Below are 22,380 nucleotides of genomic sequence, written 5' to 3'. Positions count from 1 at the left end.
GTCCACTTGACTCAGGTTTCAAAACTAGAAAAAATTGCACCTAGTAAATTAAATCCCTGTACCTACTAATACAGGATTGTTCACAGAAACTTCCTGTTTAGTATATCGCACCAAGCAGCCTTATGTTGTAAGAAAAAGGCGAGAGTATTTCATATGAAAGGCAAGGTCATGAAGTTTTGGGTCGCGCCTAGTCAGTTGTCACAATTCATTGGACAGGTGAGCAGCTTCCGTTTGCTGTCGAGGCGTACTTTTGTAATGGCCGTTCTATAATCGCTACTAAACGAACATTCCGTATTCGTCCTTCAGGTCGGGTTCGTAATCTGTTCCTAATTTCTACGTGGGTGAGCACATTTAGGGCAAGTGGAGATGTGAATGCAAGAGGGTCTGAAGGTCAGCGGACTGCCACAACACCCGAAAGTGTAGAGAGAGTTTGTCCCATATTTCTTTAAGGAAAACGAACGCGCAGTAACATTGGCTGTAGCTCGGTACACGCAAATGATTATTTTTTTGCCAAAACTGGCTGAAATGAATATCAGGGATGTCTGGTTCCAACAGGATAGAGCCACGGCCCACACAGCGGATCTTCAGAGCCAACATTTAACAGCGCACCTAATCTCGTTGAGAGGTAACCTTCTTTAGCCTGCGCAACCCCCTCTCCCCATTTAGGCTTCGTGTGACTTTTTATGGCGTAATCTTAAATAAATTGTTTATAGTGACTGTCTATGACCCTACCTCATTTCAAAAAGAACAGACGCGTCGATGCGCTTCAGCAAGTTGAACGGAGATTCAAAAATCAATTAAGTGAATGCCTTGACTATAAGGGTCGTCATTTGTCCAATGTCATCTCTAAAACTAAATGATACAAAAATTCAACTAATTTCTTTTTATATGAAATTGTTGTTGTAAATTATATCTTTAATAGTTCTCATTTTATAGAGCTATCAAATCAGGAAGTTTTCGTGAATAACTCTGTATAAAATTCCAATCGAATCTGGACCGAATCTTTCTGACAGTTTTGCATTTTTTTCTTACATTTGTTTTACTATATAAGATAGGGCCTGACTATAGCTCTAGGGTAGGCTTCGTGGTTGTGCGCCCGTACAGCCTCTGTATACTTGCGGCGACAATCTTAAAACGGATTTTGACATATATATGTAAGTTTATATCAACCAAAATTGCGTGGAATAATTCTAAAAATCTCAGTTAAAAGGTGCGTAGGACCATTAGCAAGTATCCAGCCCATCACAGTGGACGCTGTCACATTCTTTCCATTATTGATAGCAGTTATTGCATTGAAAAGAATTAATATCAAGATGCATTTTACGAAATCATACATCCGTCATCAGTAAAATTTCGTTCTACGATTCGCTATCCCCGCAATCAGTTAATTAAACGTCGGATCGTCTTGATCCGACGTCGTCTATATAAACGTCGTCTAGATTATCTACGGTCAACCAAATGGAATATTTTCATGCCACGGCAACATGGCTACGGCCAATGATATGATGAGTAATTTTTGATGAATTTGGGTTTAGCGGGCTGATGTAATGGCGATACTCTTGAATCCTTCGTTTACGGTTAATAATGTAATCAACGTTACTTCAAAATAACAGTCAATGCTATAACATGTGGCACTTATGGGCGAGAACAAAAGTGTTGATCGTGGCGAAGAAAGGATAAAAGAATTGTTGCCGAATGCCACGGAACAAATGTCATCGCAGCAAAATTTGTGCTGACTTCTCTGCAAGCATTGCGGCGGTTAGTAAAATCTAAAGGCTTTACCTATAAATGTAGCGGTAGCGCTGTAGCGGCAAAACCTCGTATCGCTACTTAAATATGTAGCGGGCGCTACCGCTGCCGCCACATTGCTTAAATGTACTGCCGCTACCGCTACCGCTACTGAAAATGTAGCGACCGCTACATGTAGCGCGCTACTGCCCACCTCTGCAAGTTAGAACCGACATGACAAAAATTTCGTTATCGATTGTAAGTCACGACATAATGAGATATTTTCTGTGCGTGAAATTATAATCGCTGTTATCTAGGATCCTAGTTTAACGCATAAGAATCCTGATGTTAACGAAGTTGATTGTCGAAAAAACTTTCTCACTTGTTCAACTTCATTACATGTGAGAATTTCCGCACAGACATAGTCTTAGATAAAATCAATTGTTATTTATTGAGTAATATTCAAGTTTTGGCGTTTAAATTTTTGTTCAGAGCAGCAGGCTAGAGCTAATGTCATAAGATCTCATTGAAAAAACGACTATAGTCGTTTTGAAACAACTATAGTTCGAGTTAATTGAAACGACTATAGAATTCGAGGACTTCCGGTTGCTAAGTTGATTAGAGCTGACGAAAGATTGTTTAATTACTGATTATTGAACGTGGACTATAATATGCGAGACGGCTGTTAACTTGAGCTAGAGTCAAATTTGACAGTGCGACTTGATTGAAAGCTGGTTTTTGAATTCTCCTACCCTATTTGAAACTGATACCTTTTCGAACTACTAAATGTGAATACAACATCTGAATACAACATCTGAATTCCGAACTAAACATGAACAAAAGACGAAACCTAACAAACAGAAATGAACAAAGAACGACATAAATTATTAATGGTGGGAAAAAATTCCCACTCCGAGCGATGTAACGTAAAATTTACGTCATTTATATGACGTGAAATTACGTCATCACATGTTTTAAAAATCTTCTCACATGGCATTAGCCATTTCTTGGCTATGTACGTGAGGAAATTATGAATGAATATCGCGGTGTTTCTTATATAACACGACCATGAGTTATCCCTGGCTCGCTCAGCGTACCGTGAGCTGCGTTTCGGGTCCGGCCGTAAATTTGTCCGAGACGTGTTTCAATACGTCTCGTTTAATATTAAGCGTTTCTTCATGGAATATTCTTTTAAAAGCAGACTGGTTAAGAAAACATGATCATATTTTTTGCAACCCTGCTAATACGGAATAGTGGCATGAACGTATAGGTGCACCAGTTGCTCGCATGCGACTGGATTCCAAAAATTGGAAATGTTGTGGAAATTAGCCCAATATTTGGACTGAAAATTAGCCCAAAGATTCCGTTTATTGAATCGGCAAATTAAAGAAGGGGTTTCAATAATCGTCAGCATAAGAGTAGGAAGAGGTTGCGTGATAAAGTCCTGTTCTTGAGGAAAAGTTGTCAGGAGAAGCGTTATCGGATGTTACAGATAAAGTCGATAAGATAGTAGATCTCAAGAAGCTGGCTAAACAAAAATCAAAAGAATTAAAATGGTTCAATGCATTGCATCCATGTGTTTGGATTATTACCGTCCCTGCTCTGTTCTTCAGTAGCATGATGTGCTAGGCGCTCAGCAACATCAGTGTGGCACAGGATTTGCTGGTGTGTGGTCGTGCGAATAAAGCAGTGACCCTCAAGAATAGAATAGAATAGAAGTGTCGGAAGCCGATTGCTGCTGCCTTTTTCCCTTTCGTCTCGTCGTCATTGCAATCGCACGCTACGCATCATCCGAGAATGAAGCCTAGTTCATTTAGCAAATATACTTAAATTTCTCCAGCAGGCAAAGTATCACATCTATTTACAGTCGGCGAAAGTATTATTGTTAGTTAGCACTGAAAAGGGAGATAACCATGGCCCCTGGACAACAAGATCTTGTACTGAGCAAGCATCCGCCAGATATCGAGGTAATTTCACTTTCTTAGGCACGCATAAAAGTTATTATAAAGGAATGCTGTAAAAAGCACACTCCGATGAAGTGTATGTGCTGCGTAAATTGTTCTTAACTGAAATGTTACTCAAGCGCCTCAAAACAATTTTGTGCACAGCAAAGACAACTAACTAAGTTTATGAATTATATTATGTGTTTTTATATATATTATACGTTATATGTTTTTTATATATATTATACGAATTATACGTGGATATTATACAAGTTAGTATACATATTCTCCCATATATGTTTTTACTGATTCGTGCCAAATAAATGATCTTGAGGCATGACAGGTCGCTGAACACTCCAATTGACTTTAGTGTTGCCGAGCGCTGCGATACACTGCTGCCATTCAGAGCTCGTTTATAGTGATGATATTCAAGGCACGAATGCCGTGCACTTGAGACTGCATATGTGTAGGCGAGAGGCCTCGATATGCTGTTGCTGCAACTGCGCATATCTGTTGTCAGCTGTGCGAGGCCACCGTACAACGAAGCATAGTCCCCGCTATTCCTACAGCTGACTGTCCTTGATGAGAATATTGATTCTAAAGCGGATCACCGCCTGCCGACCTTGACCTTGATTTGGCGACCGATCAACCGGTTACGTTTTCGATGAGAAACGCTTTCGATGAGAATTTGGATGTAATCTTTCATGGTCATCCTTGTTGAAATATGTAAATTGAAGTAAATTGTTCTCGCTAATAAATTTTAAATATCTGGGAACGATGTGACTAACCATATATATTATTCAACAAATATTACATGATGAAGTATTTGCAGGAGCTGCTTAGCCTGAACCCGCGCGCCAGCCCTCATGCTAACCTGCAGCCGTCATCTGTGACGAAGGTGAACAAGAAGCATTGGAAGAGGAACAAAGTGAAGTGCGAGACGCATTGCAGCCTCGAGAACGACTTTAGTGACGTGAAGCACACGACGCTGAGTGAGAGAGGTGCGCTGCGGGAGGCCGTGCGATGCCTCAAGTGCGCGGACGCTCCGTGTCAGAAATCTTGCCCTACGCAGCTCGATGTCAAGATGTTCATCTCGTGCATCGCCAACAAGGTACATAACTCGTTTTGATTTTATTGACAATTTATCTGAAGAAAATTGACAGTAATCTTTAAGACTGGGTGACCAAGAGCTGAAGATTAACATGATTAGAGCAATTAGTTGTATGCTCGATCCTCAGCTAGCTTCAATAATTCTGTGATGCCTGGGATCGGTGGGAGTCCAGACATGGTCTAATATTTAACGTCAACAACATTAAGTTATTGAATTTTTGATCAATTGTTTTTTTAATTGTTTTGATCAATTGTTTCAATAATTGTTAATAATTGTTTGAGCAATTGTTAAGAGCGTGAAAGGACGACGCTTCTAAGTTTCGTCGGAATAAAGTAATTTCTCAGACGGGATTAATATTTCATATTAGAATTTTAATCTAATAACGGCCGGCAGCTAGAATTGGTTTCGGCTCTCAAGTTCGGCCCTTAGTTTGGGCTTAGGAAAAGTTAGCAGACTTTCCTAAGCATAAAGAACATAAAAAATATGGTGACTGCAATTCAATAAATTACATTTATCCCAGTCAAAATTCAGTCCAAGAGTTGAATGAATAATAAAACTGTACATGCGCAAGAGGTCGACGCGGCGACAGAGCTCGCAAAGTCTCAAAATATTCCGACTTTGCACGGTGACTGCAGCGCTTCAAAGGTTAACTCTGCAGTCCAGCCATTGCCAGACTAACTCGGCCACTCCTTAAACCGTGTCGGGTGACAGGCACAGGTCCGTTCATACAAGATGAATACTTATTAAGTCAATGGGCAAATAATTCGTGGTGTTCAAGCCTTATAGTAACTTCCTTAGTATTTGTTTCGGACGTAGCAGTCTGAGGCCACGATGGATTGCCGCCTCTGACTATCTCGAATCCGCCTTAATTTGGGTCAGCTGATACACGATGCTGTTGCTTGCTTCTCGCCACCGGTAGTGGTGCAAGGGCGGTTGATCAGGGATTGTGCCCAGGAACACGGCCAGTCGCCTCTTGAAGATCTCCAGGGATCACCCTTTGGTAGTACGTTAAACAGCTTCGGCCCTGCCACGGAAAGAGATCCTTCCCGCTGAGATTTAAATCAGACCGCAGATCTGTCACGTAGTGGAGGAATCCTGCATAGCCTCCCCCTTCTCTCGTTTTGGTAGGTCTCAATCCGTTTTCGGAGTTTGATGCCATTCCGGTTGTTATTTTCCATGCGTACAAGACTACAAGTTGTCGAAGTTCAATTGGTCCATCGACCGCTTACGACTTCCCTCACGCTGCCTTCCTGACTTTCAGAACTATTATGGAGCTGCAAAAATGATTCTGTCGGACAACCCGCTGGGGCTGACGTGTGGAATGGTGTGCCCCACGAGCGACCTGTGCGTGGGAGGATGCAACCTCTACGGGACTGAGGAGGGTCCTATCAACATCGGAGGACTCCAGCAGTTTGCCACGGAGGTCAGATTCTTTCATGTTTAGTCGAGATCTGTGCTATTGCAGTAGTTATATAGCTAGTGCAGTTATTTTTGAGAAATTATAAACATTCATTGTACATTTTCAGCAATTTTTCAACTCAATGGCCAGTCCTTCAATCATAATGTCTTCCCCATACATCGTGCATTAATTGTGAAGCTTGCGGATTTGCCCAACGATCAGGAGGTACATAATCCAAAAAATTTATCATTTCATTTGCTCTATATATTGCTCTTTAATCCCGTTTCCCCATATCACGTTTCCCAGCATCGTGCTTTCTCTTATCGCATTCTCTCAGATCGTGTTGATATTGTCAACACAAAGTTAAGGTAACAAAATGAACCCCTTGCCAAGAGACACATAATCTAAACTTTCATTCAAGTGCCCTATTCAAATTTAGAGAACGTTAATTTTTCAGTTTTGAATGAAATTTATACTCATCAAATTGTCAATCACATTTCAATTGCGCTTGATTTCACAAAATAAGTAAGCAATGGCCAATTATTTCGCCATTAAATTTAGGTTATATCCCAACATGTTTATTTATACGCGTTTGCATTGCTCTTAGTTTTTAATACCACCAGACCTCAAACATAGGAGGAGACTTTCACAAATATATAAAAAGTTATGTTTTCGGCTAGTCTAAATTCGACAGATCATAGCTAGTACACCTTTCTGACATCACACAGTTGTTCATTGCGGTGAGTACGCGTTAGTGCACGGAGCAAAATCGTACGCAATTTCCTTCCGAGACCTGGCAATGATATGTAGCAGTATCATCTTTCTTCCTTTATATTAGCTGCGAATGATAGACCTGCAGCCAATGATATTTATAGCACCATGCATCTTTCTTCCTATTAGCTGCGAATGATAGACCTGCCGATGATGTGCAGCAGTACCATCTTTCATCCTATTAGTTGCGAATGATAGACCTGCCAATGACATTAGTAGTGCTAACTTTCTTCCTATTAGCATGTGATGGGAATAAGACGAGTCATTATTTTATTGAGTTCTCCATTTTTTGACCGACGTTGTATTCGCGTCGTTCGTTCTGTTTGGTTGAGTAAAACGTAGCACAGAGAACAGTGGGACACTTCATTCAGGTTTAGATCGAAATAAGATATTAAATAGATGAACTATGCACAAGAGCAGCATGATCAAACACAAAAAGCTCTCCACCGGAACAAGTGCCATTAATTCCCGGATAAACCCGCCGATGACTAAGTACTCATATAGCCAGCCTCCGAGAAATCCGCTAGATCTAGCAAAATTGCATTCAAAATTACAAAAACAAATTATTTACTCAAAAATAAAAATGGAGAAGAGCTACAAATCCTAATAAGATCTAGATATTAACGTAAGACAGGCAATATAAACAGTAATTTAATGAAAAAAAATCAGTTTATAGAGGTGAACAAATACATCTTATATGCTGCAGATGTTCCGGGAGATGAACATCCCCCAGACGCTTCCTGCAACTCTTCCTCAACCCCGTCCTCCTGCTATCAGGGAGGCTGTTCCACATGTCGGTGACTCGAAGCGAGAAGAAATGTTGTCGCATGGATGTGTTCCAACGCTGTTTTTTTAGTTTATAGCTGACGAAGCATGTTGCTGACGAAGCGAGAATGTTGTCGAACATGGTTGAATTAGCAGGTTGACCCATCAGAAGCTCACTTTTGCGGATGTAGTTCGTCGTTCGCCTGTGACGTCACTGATCTCAGTGACGTCACGGGCATTAACCAATCACCGCAATGCGATCAAACCAGTCAGCCAATCCGTCAAGGGAATGACGGGATTGTTTACGTTTCTCGATCTCAGTGACGTAACAAGAAAACTGAACTGAAAGGCGGAAATCTTCGTGGGTCAACCTTAAATAGTTCAACCATGGTTTTCTCGTGAATGAATTGGAACGCAGTTTTTTATAACACTTTTTTAAAGTCATTTGTTGTTGTTTGTTTCTTTGTCTACTACAAATCTTATAATCGATATTTAACACGCTTCTACCTGTCCAATCGATCTGAAATTTGGCACACTGGCTTAAAGTTGGAGACAATGCATGAATCAATTGACAGAATAAATAATTTTAAAAATGTAAAAAATTTTATTTCTAATATTAAAAAAAATTTGAAAAACTAATTTGTCTGCTACATATCTTATAATCGCTATTTAACACACTACTACCTGTCCAATCGATCTGAAATTTTGCACACTTGCGTTAAGTTGGAGACAATGCACGATTCAATTGACAGAATAAGAAATTTTGGAAAATTTAAATTTTTTTAATTTTAAAACTAAAATTTAAAAAATGACTTTGTTTAATATTTGATGATAAAGTTAGAAATTCATTCTACATATGTAACATCGCAGACACTGAATTCTTTAGAAGTTTTGTCTTTAAAAAGTAATTTTAAAACGCATAATTTCTTCATAAGACTTGCCCTTCAAGCTGCCTGCAGGTGCTACGCAGATAACCTAACTTAATAATAATATAATAATAGCGGTTTCAGCGTTTAGTAGGCCGTAGGCCTGTCGCCGATTCTTATACTTATCGTGACTTGTTCACAGGAGATCTAAAGACAGTTCCTATGATAGGATCATTTAAAAAAATGACGTTTTTTTAAATTGCTACAAGCCTTCTACCAGGTCCATATAGTGCTAGGCATCTCAAGTCTGCACTTATATTTCTCCAAATCTTTATCTAGTCTGTTCTTGAATGCGTTCATACTCTGAATGTTAACGATGTAATCAGGGAGGCTGTTCCACATAGAATAGAATAGAATAGAAGTGTCGGCGTTGAAGACATAGGCCCATGGCCTGTTGCCGATTCTTGAACTTTTCGTGACTTGATTCACAAGGGATGGAAAATCCTCTAAATAATTATCTTACTCGTATAATTCATGCTGCACAAATTTACATTTTTTTTAAATTACTGCATGCTCATTTCCGAAGTAAGGGTTTGTAAGAAACGAATGCTTAATTTGTCTTAACGTAGACAATTCTACGATCATTGATACTGTAATTACGATATAATCCATGTCATTCGTATCTTAAGCCTGGTTATATAGTTACCGCCTGCAAACCAAGGATTAAAATTTCAAGCAGAGAAGCCCGTACGTATTAATTTCTAATAATTATTTTATAATAAATTGCTCTAAACTACAATACAAAACCTGTCTTCAAGCACCTGGTACTCCCCCGCAGACTGCTGCCTCGCCTCTAACTCGTCCATCTCCAACCACATGTGGATTAATTTAGATTGAAAATATCATGAGAACTGTTCCGAGCAACCAACAACTGGTCCTCCCCCGCAGGCTGCGACCCCACATCCATCTCGTCCATCTCCAACCACAAGCGAATTATTTTATAATGAGTATATCATAAATAATGTTCCGAACCACCAGCAACTGATCCTTCCCCGCAGGCTGCGGCCCCGCGTCTATCTCGTGCGCGACGTTCCTGGCTCGTCTGGGGTACACGTCGCTGACGGTATACGAGCGAGAGGCGTGGGTGGGCGGTCTGAGCACGTCAGAGATCCCTCAGTACCGTCTGCCCTACGACGCCGTCGCCTGGGAGGTGAAGCTCCTCACAGATCTCGGTGTCACAATCGAGAAGGGGCGTCAGCTCTCCCTCAAAGACCTCACAGTCAAGGTAAGGCCCGCTTATCAAGAATGAACATAAGTTTAATTCATGGCCTACGTTTTTCTATATATGTATTTATCATCGTAACCTTTTGCGTTACGATGATAAATGTTATTTCAGTTTATTTTGCAGTTTCAGTTTTTTTCAGTATATTTCTTTTTGTTATTTCAGTTTATTTTGCAGACCTAGACCTGATATGTTATATTCAATTTAGGCCTTGGCGCATCAATTATAGACATATTCATTGGTTTTAATTGACTGTTGTCTCAATATCCATGAACATCCTTATCAGGCTTGCATAAATTTCACAACTCATTTCTTCCTCTTACTTGAAAAATATCTAACTATTATGTAATTTTTATAGTACCAAATGAAAATTTGAATTTTTTTGCCAGTGTAGTCACCCGTTTGGAATAGATCGTCTCTCAAACCGACGTCAAAATGGTTCATGATTTCATTGCATCGTTGTTACAGGGGCTGCTCGACCAGGGCTTCAAGGCAGTGTTTGTGGGCATCGGCCTCCCTTCACCCAAGAGGAACCCCATCTTCGCGGGGCTCACGGAAGCCCAAGGCTTCTACACCAGCAAGGAGTTCCTCCCCCAAGTGGCCAAGGCCAGCAAACCTGGTACGGGGCTGGGGGGCTAAACGTTGCATTGTTTACTCCACCGTTGGTTCTGCTGGACACGATTCCAATGAATTATTCAATGGCTTGGCTGCAATATATGTCAACAATAACGCGATTTCAAGACGAGTATGATTTTAAATAAACTTACGATCGAGTGAATATACACTTGCTGACAAATGTGTTGTTGTGAATAAGAATGAATAATAAGAATGTGTGAATATATCAAACTGTTGTGAATATTGATATAATAAATTAAAATAATTCTGCTCAGGAATGTGCGGGAGCTGTAAAACCCCGGCGCTGCCCTCTCTGAAGGGCGTGGTGCTCGTGCTAGGAGCCGGCGACACGGCCTTTGACTGCGCCACCTCCGCCCTGCGCTGCGGGGCGCGACGCGTCTTCGTCGCCTTCAGGAGGGGCTTCACCAACATCAGGGCCGTTCCTGAGGAGGTAGCTAGGAGTCTAGTTCTTCAGGAACCGTGACAAGAGAAATAATTGTCAGAGCATGTAATTCTGTTGCTGTAAAGTCCACCAGCTGCCTACAGAGACCACGTTGAGAACTCACACCTTCGACCGGCCAGCTTCTTGTAGTTTTCGTTTGATTTTTATTTTTGTATTGAGGAAGGAGGTTGAATGTTGGTTAGTAGAGCTAACCAAAATCAATAACACAAAAAACGACACAAATTTGTTATATATATGATTTTTGGTACCATTATTTTTATTCCAGTCTTGTTTTCCCAACTTCAAAAGCCTATAAATCTGTAGCCTCTACCCACATCGTTTTCGAAAAAGTACACAAAAAATGTAGCTCAGTACTCACTGCAGTGAGTGACAGAGAGGGCATTTTCTCGTCGACGAAAACGTGGTCATGGACGGACGGACAGACGGACGGATAGACAGACGGACGGACATGACGAGCACAATAGCGTCTTTTTTTCCATAAATGAGAAAATGCGCTAAAAACACATTCTTGACTCGTTGCATCTTTTTTTTGCTTTTTCCCTGGTGAGTTCATGTTTATTCTTACGGTCACTAATGTCCATTATCAATATTTTTTATACATCCAAGTCACCTTTAATTATTTAAACTTCTTCACATGCATGCTGTTCTTCGTTAACGGTGTAATTAAATAACCTGGCAAGTTGGCCTGGAACAGATGGAGCTGGCGAGAGAGGAGCGCTGCGAGTTCCTGCCTTTCCTGTCCCCCCGGCGGGTGGTCACTAGGCAGGACCGCATCACAGGCATGGTCTTCGCCCGCACCGAGCAGCAGGAGGACGGTTCTTGGGTCGAGGACGAGGATCAGACCACGCAGATCAAGTGTGACGTCATCATATCGGCTTTTGGTTCTCATCTCCAGGACGAAGACGGTGAGTAGCAAGCGTACGAGAATAAACCGCGATTGTCAGATCTTCTGAGGAAACTTTTCTGAACTCACTGTTGTGAAAGATTTAACCACGTAGAAGAAGAAAAATAAATGTTTTCAACTGACAAATAATTAAATTAACTCTTGCAACTGCTTGAAGCTTTATTGACGTCAATGTGTCATTTGTGTACCAAATTTTAAAAATATGATTCCATCAACGGCATTAATCTGACCTGCAGTGTTGGGCGCACTCGCGCCCGTTGAGCTCCAGGACAGCGGTCTGCCTCGCGTCGACCCCATAACAATGGGCAGCAGTGAACCCGCGGTCTTCTTCGGTGGTGACATCGCGGGCACCGCAGAGACGACCGTCGAGTCCGTCAACGACGGCAAGACCGCCGCCTGGTCCATGCATAAATATCTGCAGGTCAGCCCGCGTACACGAGCTGACTCAGCGATAATACGTTGTGTCCGGCCGTATATTATTGGGTTGAAATAATGCCTTTTCGAAAAAATAACGCAGTATTCCGCGGTGTAATATTTGCTTGAAACAAGTGATTACTCGGAACTGTAACGCAATACTCAGTAGTGTATTAATTGGTAGAAATAAGTGGTTACTTCGGAAAATTCGTGTAATTCTACCGGCAGTGCATATAAAAAATATTTAAATATTATCTTTTATTCCTCTACAAATTTTGTATTCATGTCTGCCTCTGATGGTTTACTTCAAAACCAAAATTAGGAGGATAGGATGGATTTAAGATGTTAGACCTATAACTATAAGTTTGTGGTCTGGTATTCCCCCAGAGACGACACTTGCAGGTTGATTTGTACAGTAGCACTCAGCTTCTATGAGTCACTACCAAAATTATCCCAAATTCCAACTGTGGTTCTTTTGCCAGGGTCTCGCGGGCGTCACGGTGCCGTTGGAGGCGGCTTTGCCGCAGTTCCACACGCCCGTCGATGACGTTGACCTCAGCATTGAAATCTGCGGCATCAGGTGGGCGTCTCACATAAGTATTACTCTTTGCGCTTATGTATACACAAGGGTTGTCAACCATGAATATTTTCATGAAAGTTCAATCTATGATAATAGGCTCGGTTGGGTCAAGAGTGTTTCGCTATGCTTAGAATTTCTACACACGATTATTTCAGCTTAAGGATTTCCAAACCTCGTGAGGATTTGGCTGAAGCATATTTCCCAGTTAGATGTCAACTGGCTGGTACATATATCCACTAATACTAAGTTTATTGATAACTAAGTGAGTGATTCCTAAGAACTTATATGTAATCAAATATAATCCATTTGCCCTTAAGGTTCCCGAATCCATTTGGCCTAGCCTCGGCCCCACCTACGACCTCGGCACCCATGATGCGACGGGCGTACGAGGCGGGCTGGGGCTTCTGCGTCACCAAGACCTTCGGGCTCGACAAGGTGGGGCGAGACCACATTCGCTGTCATTACTCATTAGGGAAACCAGCAGCTATCTCGATCAATCGTCAGTTTTGGAAAGATCGGGTTCCAAAGGCCGGATCCCTTGTGAATCAAGTCACGAAAAGTATAAGAATCGGCAACAATCCAATGGGAGGCTTCAGTTACTGTCATCACTTCATTAGCGAGACCACCTTTGCTGTCATTTCTCATTAGGGAAACTCCAGTCACTGCCATGTCCTCATTAAGAAGACTTACGTTGCTGCCATCACCTCATTAGGAGACTTCAGTTGCTGCCATCACCTCATTAGGGAGACTTCAGTTGCTGCCATCACCTCATTAGGAAGACTCCAGTCGCTGCCATAACCTCATTAGGGAGACTCTAGTCGCTGCCAACACCTCATTAGAGAGACTTCAGTTTCTGCCAACACCACATTAGGGGAACTTCAGTTGCTGCCATCACCTCATTAGGGAGACTCTTTCGCTGCCATCACCTCATTAGGGAGACTCCAGTTGCTGCCATCACCTCATTAGGTAGACTCCAGTCGCTGCCACCACCTCATTAGGGAGACTCCAGTTTCTGCCATCACCTCATTAGGGAGACTTTGAGCAGTCATTTACATTTACTCAATATTATTGAACAACTCAGAGGCGTAGCATTCGTTCAATCTCAGCTTCTGTTTAGATGCTGTTTATTCGTTGTAAAATCCTTTGAAAAGCGAGTGCTAAGACTTTCCAGGCAAAAACGGCTTCTAAACGTACGTTAAACATCTGCTACCTTAAGTTTTTGTATAATTAAAAAAAATTGTTTATGACTTGTTAAAGTTTCTAGAAGTGCTGCATTTTCAGTTGGTGTGTGTAAGTGAAATATTGTTCGGTTGCCTCCAGGACCTTGTAACGAACGTGTCGCCGCGCATCGTGAGAGGCACCACTTCAGGGCACGTCTACGGCCCCGGCCAAGGCTCCTTCTTAAACATTGAACTCATTTCGGAGAAGACCGCGGCCTACTGGTGCAAGAGCATCATGGAGCTCAAAGCAGACTTTCCTGACAATGTGAGGTTATAAAGACGACCAGAAACTGTAGAACTAAGCTGAATGTTAGTACGTTCACGATCGTTTATTAAGGTGAGCATGAATTTGGTGAATGCCATGCTTTGGAATTTTTGAAATTTGGTTTGATTTACAATTTTCTTGGATGCACACACGTGTATAGTATCATGAGACAAGGATGTTCGTTTGCTGAAAGCCTGCTTTGCTACCGGATGCTCAGTCGGAGGCTCAAGTTGCATACAAGTAATGTCCAGTCACCGATCGAGTTTGCCTTGAGGTAGGGTTTAAACTAAATAAACTTCTATTCTCGCTAAAAAAAGGTTAGTAAAGAGTTTCTAGCTACTATATTGTCGTCCCCACATTCTTGAACACACTAAATTGTGTTACTGCTAAGAAAAATATATGTATTCTATTGCAGCGACCTCCCCGCTTGTGTCAAGAGTCTTTGCAGCTTTGTGCTGATTAGTACATATGTAAATTGCTCATGCCCAAAATAGTATTTAGAAAAGTCATAGCTTTTGTGATTACTGAAATAATTGGTGAACAACCTATCTCGAGGAAAGTGGACAGTGATGTACACTCTCCTCGTGAAGTACTCAGTGTGTGTCTTCGGTGGTCTGGTTAAGGTCTCATATATCATTAGTCTTCTTCAATCGCAAGTTTATGATTTACTTGAATTTATTTGGCGTTTTATTCGCTTTGGAATTCATGAAGAACATCTGTGCTGCAGGTGCTGATCGCGAGCATCATGTGCAGCTACAACGAGGACGACTGGACGGAGCTGACCAAGATGGTTGTGGCCGCTGGGGCTGATGCCATCGAGCTCAACCTCAGCTGTCCTCATGGCATGGGGGAGAGGGGCATGGGCCTGGCATGTGGCCAGGTCAGTACGATGCAGTTATCAATTTTTTTTAAAGGCCTCCCACACTCACCATTCCAACAAAAAGGATTTATTAATTTTATTAATTAAAAACAGGGAATGGTTTCATGTCAATGATCAGGGCCCCGACCTTAACGCCTCTGATGGTGGCCTACACCGACACCGAGGGTCACTGAGCTGAGAATCGGCATCAATATCACTCTACATAAGAACATAAATTGGATCATGTGTTAGTGCTGCTCATAATTCTGTTGCAGATCATTCAGGTGCTAGACGAAAAAGTGTGATGGCTGTTATGAAGGAATCGTCAAGACTTTATCTGTGTTGTACGCATGTTTCCTAATAGTTCATTTCTGAGTCAACAGCACTGATTTCTGTCATCCTAATCATATTACGCCGCAATTCTACATAGTTATTAAATTATAGTGAGTAATTTAGGTTCCTCTGAAGTTGACGAATCGTCCTTTAATCACAGCATGCTGACGGAAATCTATCAAAGTTTGTTTTGATTTGAACCTCACCAACTTGCATTGATGGTGGCGAATCATCGGAATCAATAGCAAACAAAATCCCGATTGTCAGTTTATTATTTAATATGAAGCATTATTAGGCCACCGATTTTTTCAAACTGACTGAAATCTCGAAAATGTCCATTTGTTAATTTTTTTAATTAAATGTACAATGGCCTAGGACCCTGAGATGGTAATGAATATCTGCAAGTGGGTGCGGACAGCCTCGCCCATCCCCTTCTTCGCAAAGCTTACGCCCAACGTCACAGAAATAGTCCACATCGCGACAGCGGCTAAGGAAGGTATTCAGTTTCGTTCCTTCATGCCTAATTCACACAATTTTTTAGTAGTCACCAACTTTCCCCACGATTGCTCTATGATCAAATCTGCCAAATAATATATATATATAATTCCAAGACTCTTCTTCTAAATAAAGAATTGTAGTGTAATGAACTCACCAGGCATATGGCGTTGAATCAACGTTGATTAAACGTTTAGATGTTGTATCAACGTTTATTAAACGTATAGACGTCGAATTTACTTCGATTACACGTTTAGACGTTGAATTTACGTATATTGAACGTTATTTTACCGTTATTCGCCATGGGTAACAGATTACGTATATTGAACGTTATTTCACCGTTATTCGCCATGGGTAACAGATTACGTATATTGAACGTTATTTCACCGTTATTCGCCATGGGTAACAGATTACATATATTGAACGTTATTTCACCGTTATTTGTCATGGGTAACAGAGTACTCGTGTTGCACCAGGTGGCGCTGACGGCGTGACAGCCACCAACACCGTGTCGGGGCTCATGGGGCTGCACGCAGACGGCACCGCCTGGCCCTCGGTGGGCGTCCAGCGTCGGACCACCTACGGCGGGGTGTCGGGTGCGTCATCCGCTTTGAGGCTGTCGAAATTTAAATTCAGCTTCCAGCTCTTAGTCATTTGAATTTGTAAATAGATAGGTTATATCGCTTAGTTGTTTTTATCTTGACTGTACTAATTACTGATTTATCTGTGTTCTAGAATTTTCAAATTGACGATAGAGCTGGACTCCGAAACGTTTTATTTGAAGACAATATGAATTTTTGTGGAGTTTTGTGGAATTGACTCTCGTAATATTTTGGTGCCATGATGTTTGTGCGTCGCAGTCTTTATGGAGAGCGCGTGATAAGTGATGCTTTTAAAGCATCGTGTTGTGACTCGCTCACGAGAACGCACGTTCTGAGTAGATATATCGAATGAGAAATTTTCAGTTGCACAAGTTACTCAATTTGTTTGGAAATATATTACGCATTCTCTGATTTGGTCGCTTAGCACTGAACGGATTCGATGTAGCGTTCCAAATGAATTTTAATTTGATTATTTAGAATAACAACGTAATCCTAAAATTTAAATAATTTAATTTAAATTTTAATTTAAAATTTTAATTTAATAGTTTAATTTAGTAATCTTAAAATTAAAGAATAACAAAGTAATCAAAGTAAATTCGATAAAAATTTCGATGGATGAGTAAATAGTTGAATTCATACATATGGATGAGTGAATGAATGTATATTAAAGTAAACACATATAGGACGCATGCGTACGCATTTCACGCGCAGGTAACGCCATTCGCCCCATCGCCCTACGCGCCGTGTCGGCCATCGCGCGCGCCCTGCCAGGCTTCCCGATCCTCGCCACGGGGGGCATCGACTCTGCAGACGCAGGGTTCCAGTTCCTGCTGGGGGGCGCTAGTGCCCTGCAGGTGAGCCATATCAGGTGAGCCATACCAGTTCCTGCTGGGGGGCGCTAGTGTGAGCCGTAGTCTTAACTTCGCCTTGGCCTCTGATTCAAAAATTACATTTATATAAGTTATGTTGACTTCAATAAATAATAAATTCTGTTGGACTATTGCCCACGAAGGTATTTATTCATTGCTCTGCATAAAAAAAAAAAAGCGGGACTATTTGCCTGTATTGTTTCTGTAATCAGTCACTTTGGTGTTCGCCTTGCTTCTCTCTAAATTTTTATCATATGTTCCTGTTATATTCATTATGTTCCCGTACTTCTTAGCTCGAATAAAAAATCCCAAAGCTAGGAATTTTGCGCACATCCACACAAACTCTGCAAAACGTTTCGTGACGAACGTCATGTCCATCATTTAGTAAGCAACGAACGTTCATTCGTCGATTATTACTCAACGAACATTCATGTTTATCGTTTAGTTCTGAACGATGGAAGTCGTTAACCGTAAGCCACGTTCATTTATTTATCTCATGTGCTTTAGTTAGTTTTACTATGTACCGAGCGTATAATGTTCAGCTGCATCTGGCGTAGTCGCGTCTGTGACATTTAAATCCGACCTTTATACTGCAGTAGCAGTGACGTCATACGAGCTCAAGTTTGAACAGCTGTGAGTCAGGTAGTTAGTAGTCACTAGTCAGTCGTGTCAGTAAGGTTCTCCCTGATACTCACACCCGCTCTGGTGCTTCACTAGCGATCTTGTGCCCTAACGCTAGGATAGTGCATAAAACATTTTGTCGATCATGAAATTCACGCTGGTTTTTCATATTTTATACATGCTTCTTTTTAATTGTTCTTTACTGAATAAAGGTTATGTTTTATGGGTATGAACTGAAGTTTTAATGAACAACCAAGTGCAATAAAATACCAGCAAAAGAAACTTTATTCAGATCGGTTTCAGGACGATAGTTACCGGCGTTTAGCCGTAGATCTCGATCAATCTGGCATTACTGAAAAGTGCGGCGAACGTCCGGTGACATCCGGGAGTAAAAAACGAATGTTCATGTTCATCTTTTAGTACCCAACGAACTTCATGTTCATAGATTATTACCAACGAATGTTCCTGTTCATTGCTTAGTATATAAAACGAGCGTTCATGCTAATCGTTTGCTCCAACGGCTGCTGCATGTGGCATAAATCCAGGAACTGGAGTCGGTCAACAGGCTCAGAGACACTCATTGTAACTGGTTGCGACAGGTGTGCAGCAGCGTGCAGAACCAAGACTTTACGGTGATCACCGACTACCTGCTGGGGCTGAAGACTTTGCTCTACCTCAGGCACACCGTGGGGGACGACTGGGACGGTCAGTCCCCGCCCACACCCCAGCACCAGCGGGGCAAGCCTGTCACTCTCGCGGGAGCTCTGCAATCCAAGGTAAAATCAGCTATACCAACATACTCCGTACTTTAACATGGGAAATTTACTTAAATCTAGCTGGCTGCATGCTTACATATATTCTAAAATTAGAGCTGTCCAAACCGTAATCTATCACAATCCGCCTAGGGCATTTTTATTAAGCAAGATTTCTTATATTCAACAACTTCAAGGCAGTTGAAGTATAACTTTGGCACATATGTTATTACTAAGTTGACTACATTGGTGCCTAGGATGCTCTGCCAAACTTCGGCCCGTACCTCCTCGAGCGCGAGAAGCGCAACGCCGCTGCCCTGAAGAAGGGCGGCCGCGGTCGCTGTGCGCCTCCTGACGAGGACGAACTCTCCCGACGTCGCGTCGCTCTGCAGGCGAGAGGAGTGTCTACCGTCAAGGATATTGTGGGACTCGCGCTGCCTCTCATAGGCACCTACGGCGACCTAAACAACCTGCAGCAGAAAGTCGCGCTCATCGATCCTGTGAGCAGCAAACTTTTGAGCTTTGCTATAGCATTATTATTTCTCACAAGCTGTCGTGACACGTGTACGTCATGGTTCCTATCTGTAATGGATTGTTCACGGACACATATCAGCATCCCATACATTGTAGGCTTCACTTATGACGATGAAAAAAACAACTTTTGTCTAAGTTTTAATGCAAGCACTCTAGATGAAATCCACATTTAGATTCATCTATCCATGTTCTATTTTCAGTTAAGATAAAATTGTGTTTCAGGAAATGTGCATCAACTGCGGCAAGTGCTACATGACTTGCAACGACTCAGGCTACCAGGCGATCACGTTCGATCCTGAGACGCACTTGACGAAGGTCACATCAGACTGCACGGGCTGCACCCTCTGCGTCTCCGTCTGCCCAATTATTGACTGCATCAAGTGAGTTGATGGCAGCGGTGAGGTAGACTGCATCAAGTGAGTTGATGGCAGCTGTGAGGTAGACTGCATCAAGTGAGTTGATGGCAGCGGTGAGGTAGACTGCATCAAGCTGTCTCTTATACACATCTAGATGTGTATAAGAGACAGACGCTGCCCTTATGGAGAGTGCGCGATAAGTTATAATTTTAAAGCATCATGTTGTGATTTGCTCATGAGAACGCACGTTCAGAGAAGATACATCGAGTGAGAAGTTTTCGCTGCACGAGTTAGTTTACTTGGGAATCTATTACCTCCTACACATTCTCTAATTTGGTCGCTTATCGCTTAGCACTGAACGGATTCCATGTAGCGTTCCATCTCAAATATAATTCGATCATTTAGAATTACAAAGTAATCTTGAAATTCGTTATAAATTTAGATGGACGAGTGAATAGATGAAGTTAAATTTGTACATATGGACGAACGAATGAATGTATATTAATGTAAACATATTTTGGACGCATGCGTACGCATTTCACGCGCAGGTAACGCCATTCGCCCCATCGCCCTACGCGCCGTGTCGGCCATCGCGCGCGCCCTGCCAGGCTTCCCGATCCTCGCCACGGGGGGCATCGACTCTGCAGACGCAGGGTTCCAGTTCCTGCTGGGGGGCGCTAGTGCCCTGCAGGTGAGCCATACCAGTTCCTGCTGGGGGNCACCACATTAGGGGAACTTCAGTTGCTGCCATCACCTCATTAGGGAGACTCTTTCGCTGCCATCACCTCATTAGGGAGACTCCAGTTGCTGCCATCACCTCATTAGGTAGACTCCAGTCGCTGCCACCACCTCATTAGGGAGACTCCAGTTTCTGCCATCACCTCATTAGGGAGACTTTGAGCAGTCATTTACATTTACTCAATATTATTGAACAACTCAGAGGCGTAGCATTCGTTCAATCTCAGCTTATGTTTAGATGCTGCTTATTCGTTGTAAAATCCTTTGAAAAGCGAGTGCTGAGACTTTCCAGGTAAAAACGGATTTTAAATGTATATTAAACATCTGCTACCTTAAATTTTTGTATAATTCAATTTAAAAATTGTTTATGACTTGTTAAAGTTTCTAGAAGTGCTGCATTTTCAGTTGGTGTGTGTTAGTGAAATATTGTTTGGTTGCCTCCAGGACCTTGTGACGAACGTGTCACCGCGCATCGTGAGAGGCACCACTTCAGGGCACGTCTACGGCCCCGGCCAAGGCTCCTTCTTAAACATTGAACTCATTTCGGAGAAGACCGCGGCCTACTGGTGCAAGAGCATCACGGAGCTCAAAGCAGACTTTCCTGACAATGTGAGGTTATAAAGGCGACTAGAAACTTTAGAACTTAGCTGAATGTTAGTATGTTCACGATCGTTTATTAAGGTGAGCATGAATTTGGTGAATGCCATGCTTTGGAATTTTTGAAATTTGGTTTGATTTACAATTTTCTTGGATGCACACACGTGTTTAGTATCATGAGACAAGGATGTTCATTTACTAAAAGCCTGCATTGCTATCGGTAAGTCAGTGGCTCAAGTTGCACACATATAATGTCCAGTCACCGAATTTGCCTTGAGGCAGGGTTGAAACTCAATAAACTTCTATTCTCTCTGAAGAAGTTTAGTAAAGAGTTTCCAGCTACTATATTGTCGCTCACCCATTCTTGACCACATTAAAATCTGGGTGGCCCGGTGGTTACAGTTCAGAGTACCAAGATTGGCGCAGAGAGGCGCGGGTTCGATCCCAGCTCTGTGCGCCAGTTTCTGGTCAGAATCGGCAAGGAGGCCGTGCGGTTAAGCAAAGCTAAAAAACGAAGCAGTGAGTTGCAAGTCTGAGCCCGCAACAAGCTGTGCATGTTCTGCGACGTTAAGAATCGGCGACAAGCATACGGCTGAAAGCGCTATATATTATTATATTATAATAAAATTTTTTACTGCTACTAAAAATAAATGAATTCTATTGCAGCGACCTCCCCGCTTTTGTCAAGAGTCACAGCTGCTTTGTGCTGATTAATATGTAAATTGCTCGTGCCCAAAATAGTTGTTAATAAAGCAATTGCTTTGATGATTACTGAAATATTTAGTGAGCAGCTTGTCTCGATGAGAGTGTTCCGTCATGTAAGGTGTGTTTCCTCGGTGCTCTGGTTAAGGCACTGAATAAATGTCTCATATATCATTAGTCTGCTTTAATCGCAAGTTTATCATTTACTTGGCGTTTTCTTCGCTTTGAAATTCTTGAAGAACGTCTGTGCTACAGGTGCTGATCGCGAGCATCATGTGCAGCTACAACTAAATTTATACTCATCAAATTGTCAATCACATTTCAATTTTACACTTTTTATATATTTTACACAAATACATAAAAAATTATGTTTCCGACAGATCATAACTAGTACATCTTGCTGACATCACATGCACGGTTGTTCATTGCGCTGAGCACGCGTTAGTGCACGGAGCAAAATCGTACGCAATTTCCTTCCGAGACCTGGCAATGATATGTAGCAGTATCATCTTTCTTCCTATATATTAGCTGCTAATGATAGACCTGCCAATGATGTGCAGCAGTACTGTATCATCTTTCTTCCTATTAGCTGCAAA

At 41.9% G+C, this 22,380-nt stretch overlaps 1 protein-coding gene across 1 annotated transcript; it reads left to right on the top strand.

The window, feature by feature from the left end:
• Positions 1-3,343: 3,343 nt before the first annotated feature.
• LOC108672582 (dihydropyrimidine dehydrogenase [NADP(+)]) lies at positions 3,344-19,870 on the top strand. The gene is made up of 19 exons (XM_018160280.2): positions 3,344-3,695; positions 4,504-4,782; positions 6,044-6,205; positions 7,659-7,713; positions 9,642-9,868; positions 10,334-10,484; positions 10,756-10,931; positions 11,638-11,848; positions 12,084-12,268; positions 12,744-12,841; positions 13,159-13,276; positions 14,162-14,326; positions 15,054-15,206; positions 15,894-16,014; positions 16,490-16,609; positions 17,327-17,469; positions 18,705-18,881; positions 19,115-19,357; positions 19,614-19,870. The coding sequence occupies exons 1-19, from the start codon at positions 3,642-3,644 to the stop codon at positions 19,773-19,775; spliced, it is 3,000 nt and encodes a 999-aa protein (XP_018015769.2). The 5' UTR covers positions 3,344-3,641; the 3' UTR covers positions 19,776-19,870.
• The last annotated feature ends 2,510 nt before the right edge of the window (positions 19,871-22,380 follow it).

Source organism: Hyalella azteca, unplaced genomic scaffold (genome assembly GCF_000764305.2).
Source record: "Hyalella azteca isolate HAZT.00-mixed unplaced genomic scaffold, Hazt_2.0.2 contig1525, whole genome shotgun sequence".
NCBI classification, from domain to species: Eukaryota; Metazoa; Arthropoda; class Malacostraca; order Amphipoda; family Hyalellidae; genus Hyalella; species Hyalella azteca.
Note: the sequence above shows the minus strand (reverse complement) of the source record. Positions and strands in the feature narration are given on the sequence as shown.

Bases quoted from the DNA above. Each gene is read 5' to 3' on its own strand.
- LOC108672582 (XM_018160280.2), top strand. From the start codon at position 3,642: ATGGCCCCTGGACAACAAGATCTTGTACTGAGCAAGCATCCGCCAGAT. The intron at 9,869-10,333 runs GTAAGGCCCGCT...TCGTTGTTACAG, and splicing joins TCAAAGACCTCACAGTCAAG to GGGCTGCTCGACCAGGGCTT. The intron at 16,610-17,326 runs GTGCGTCATCCG...TTTCACGCGCAG, and splicing joins CACCTACGGCGGGGTGTCGG to GTAACGCCATTCGCCCCATC.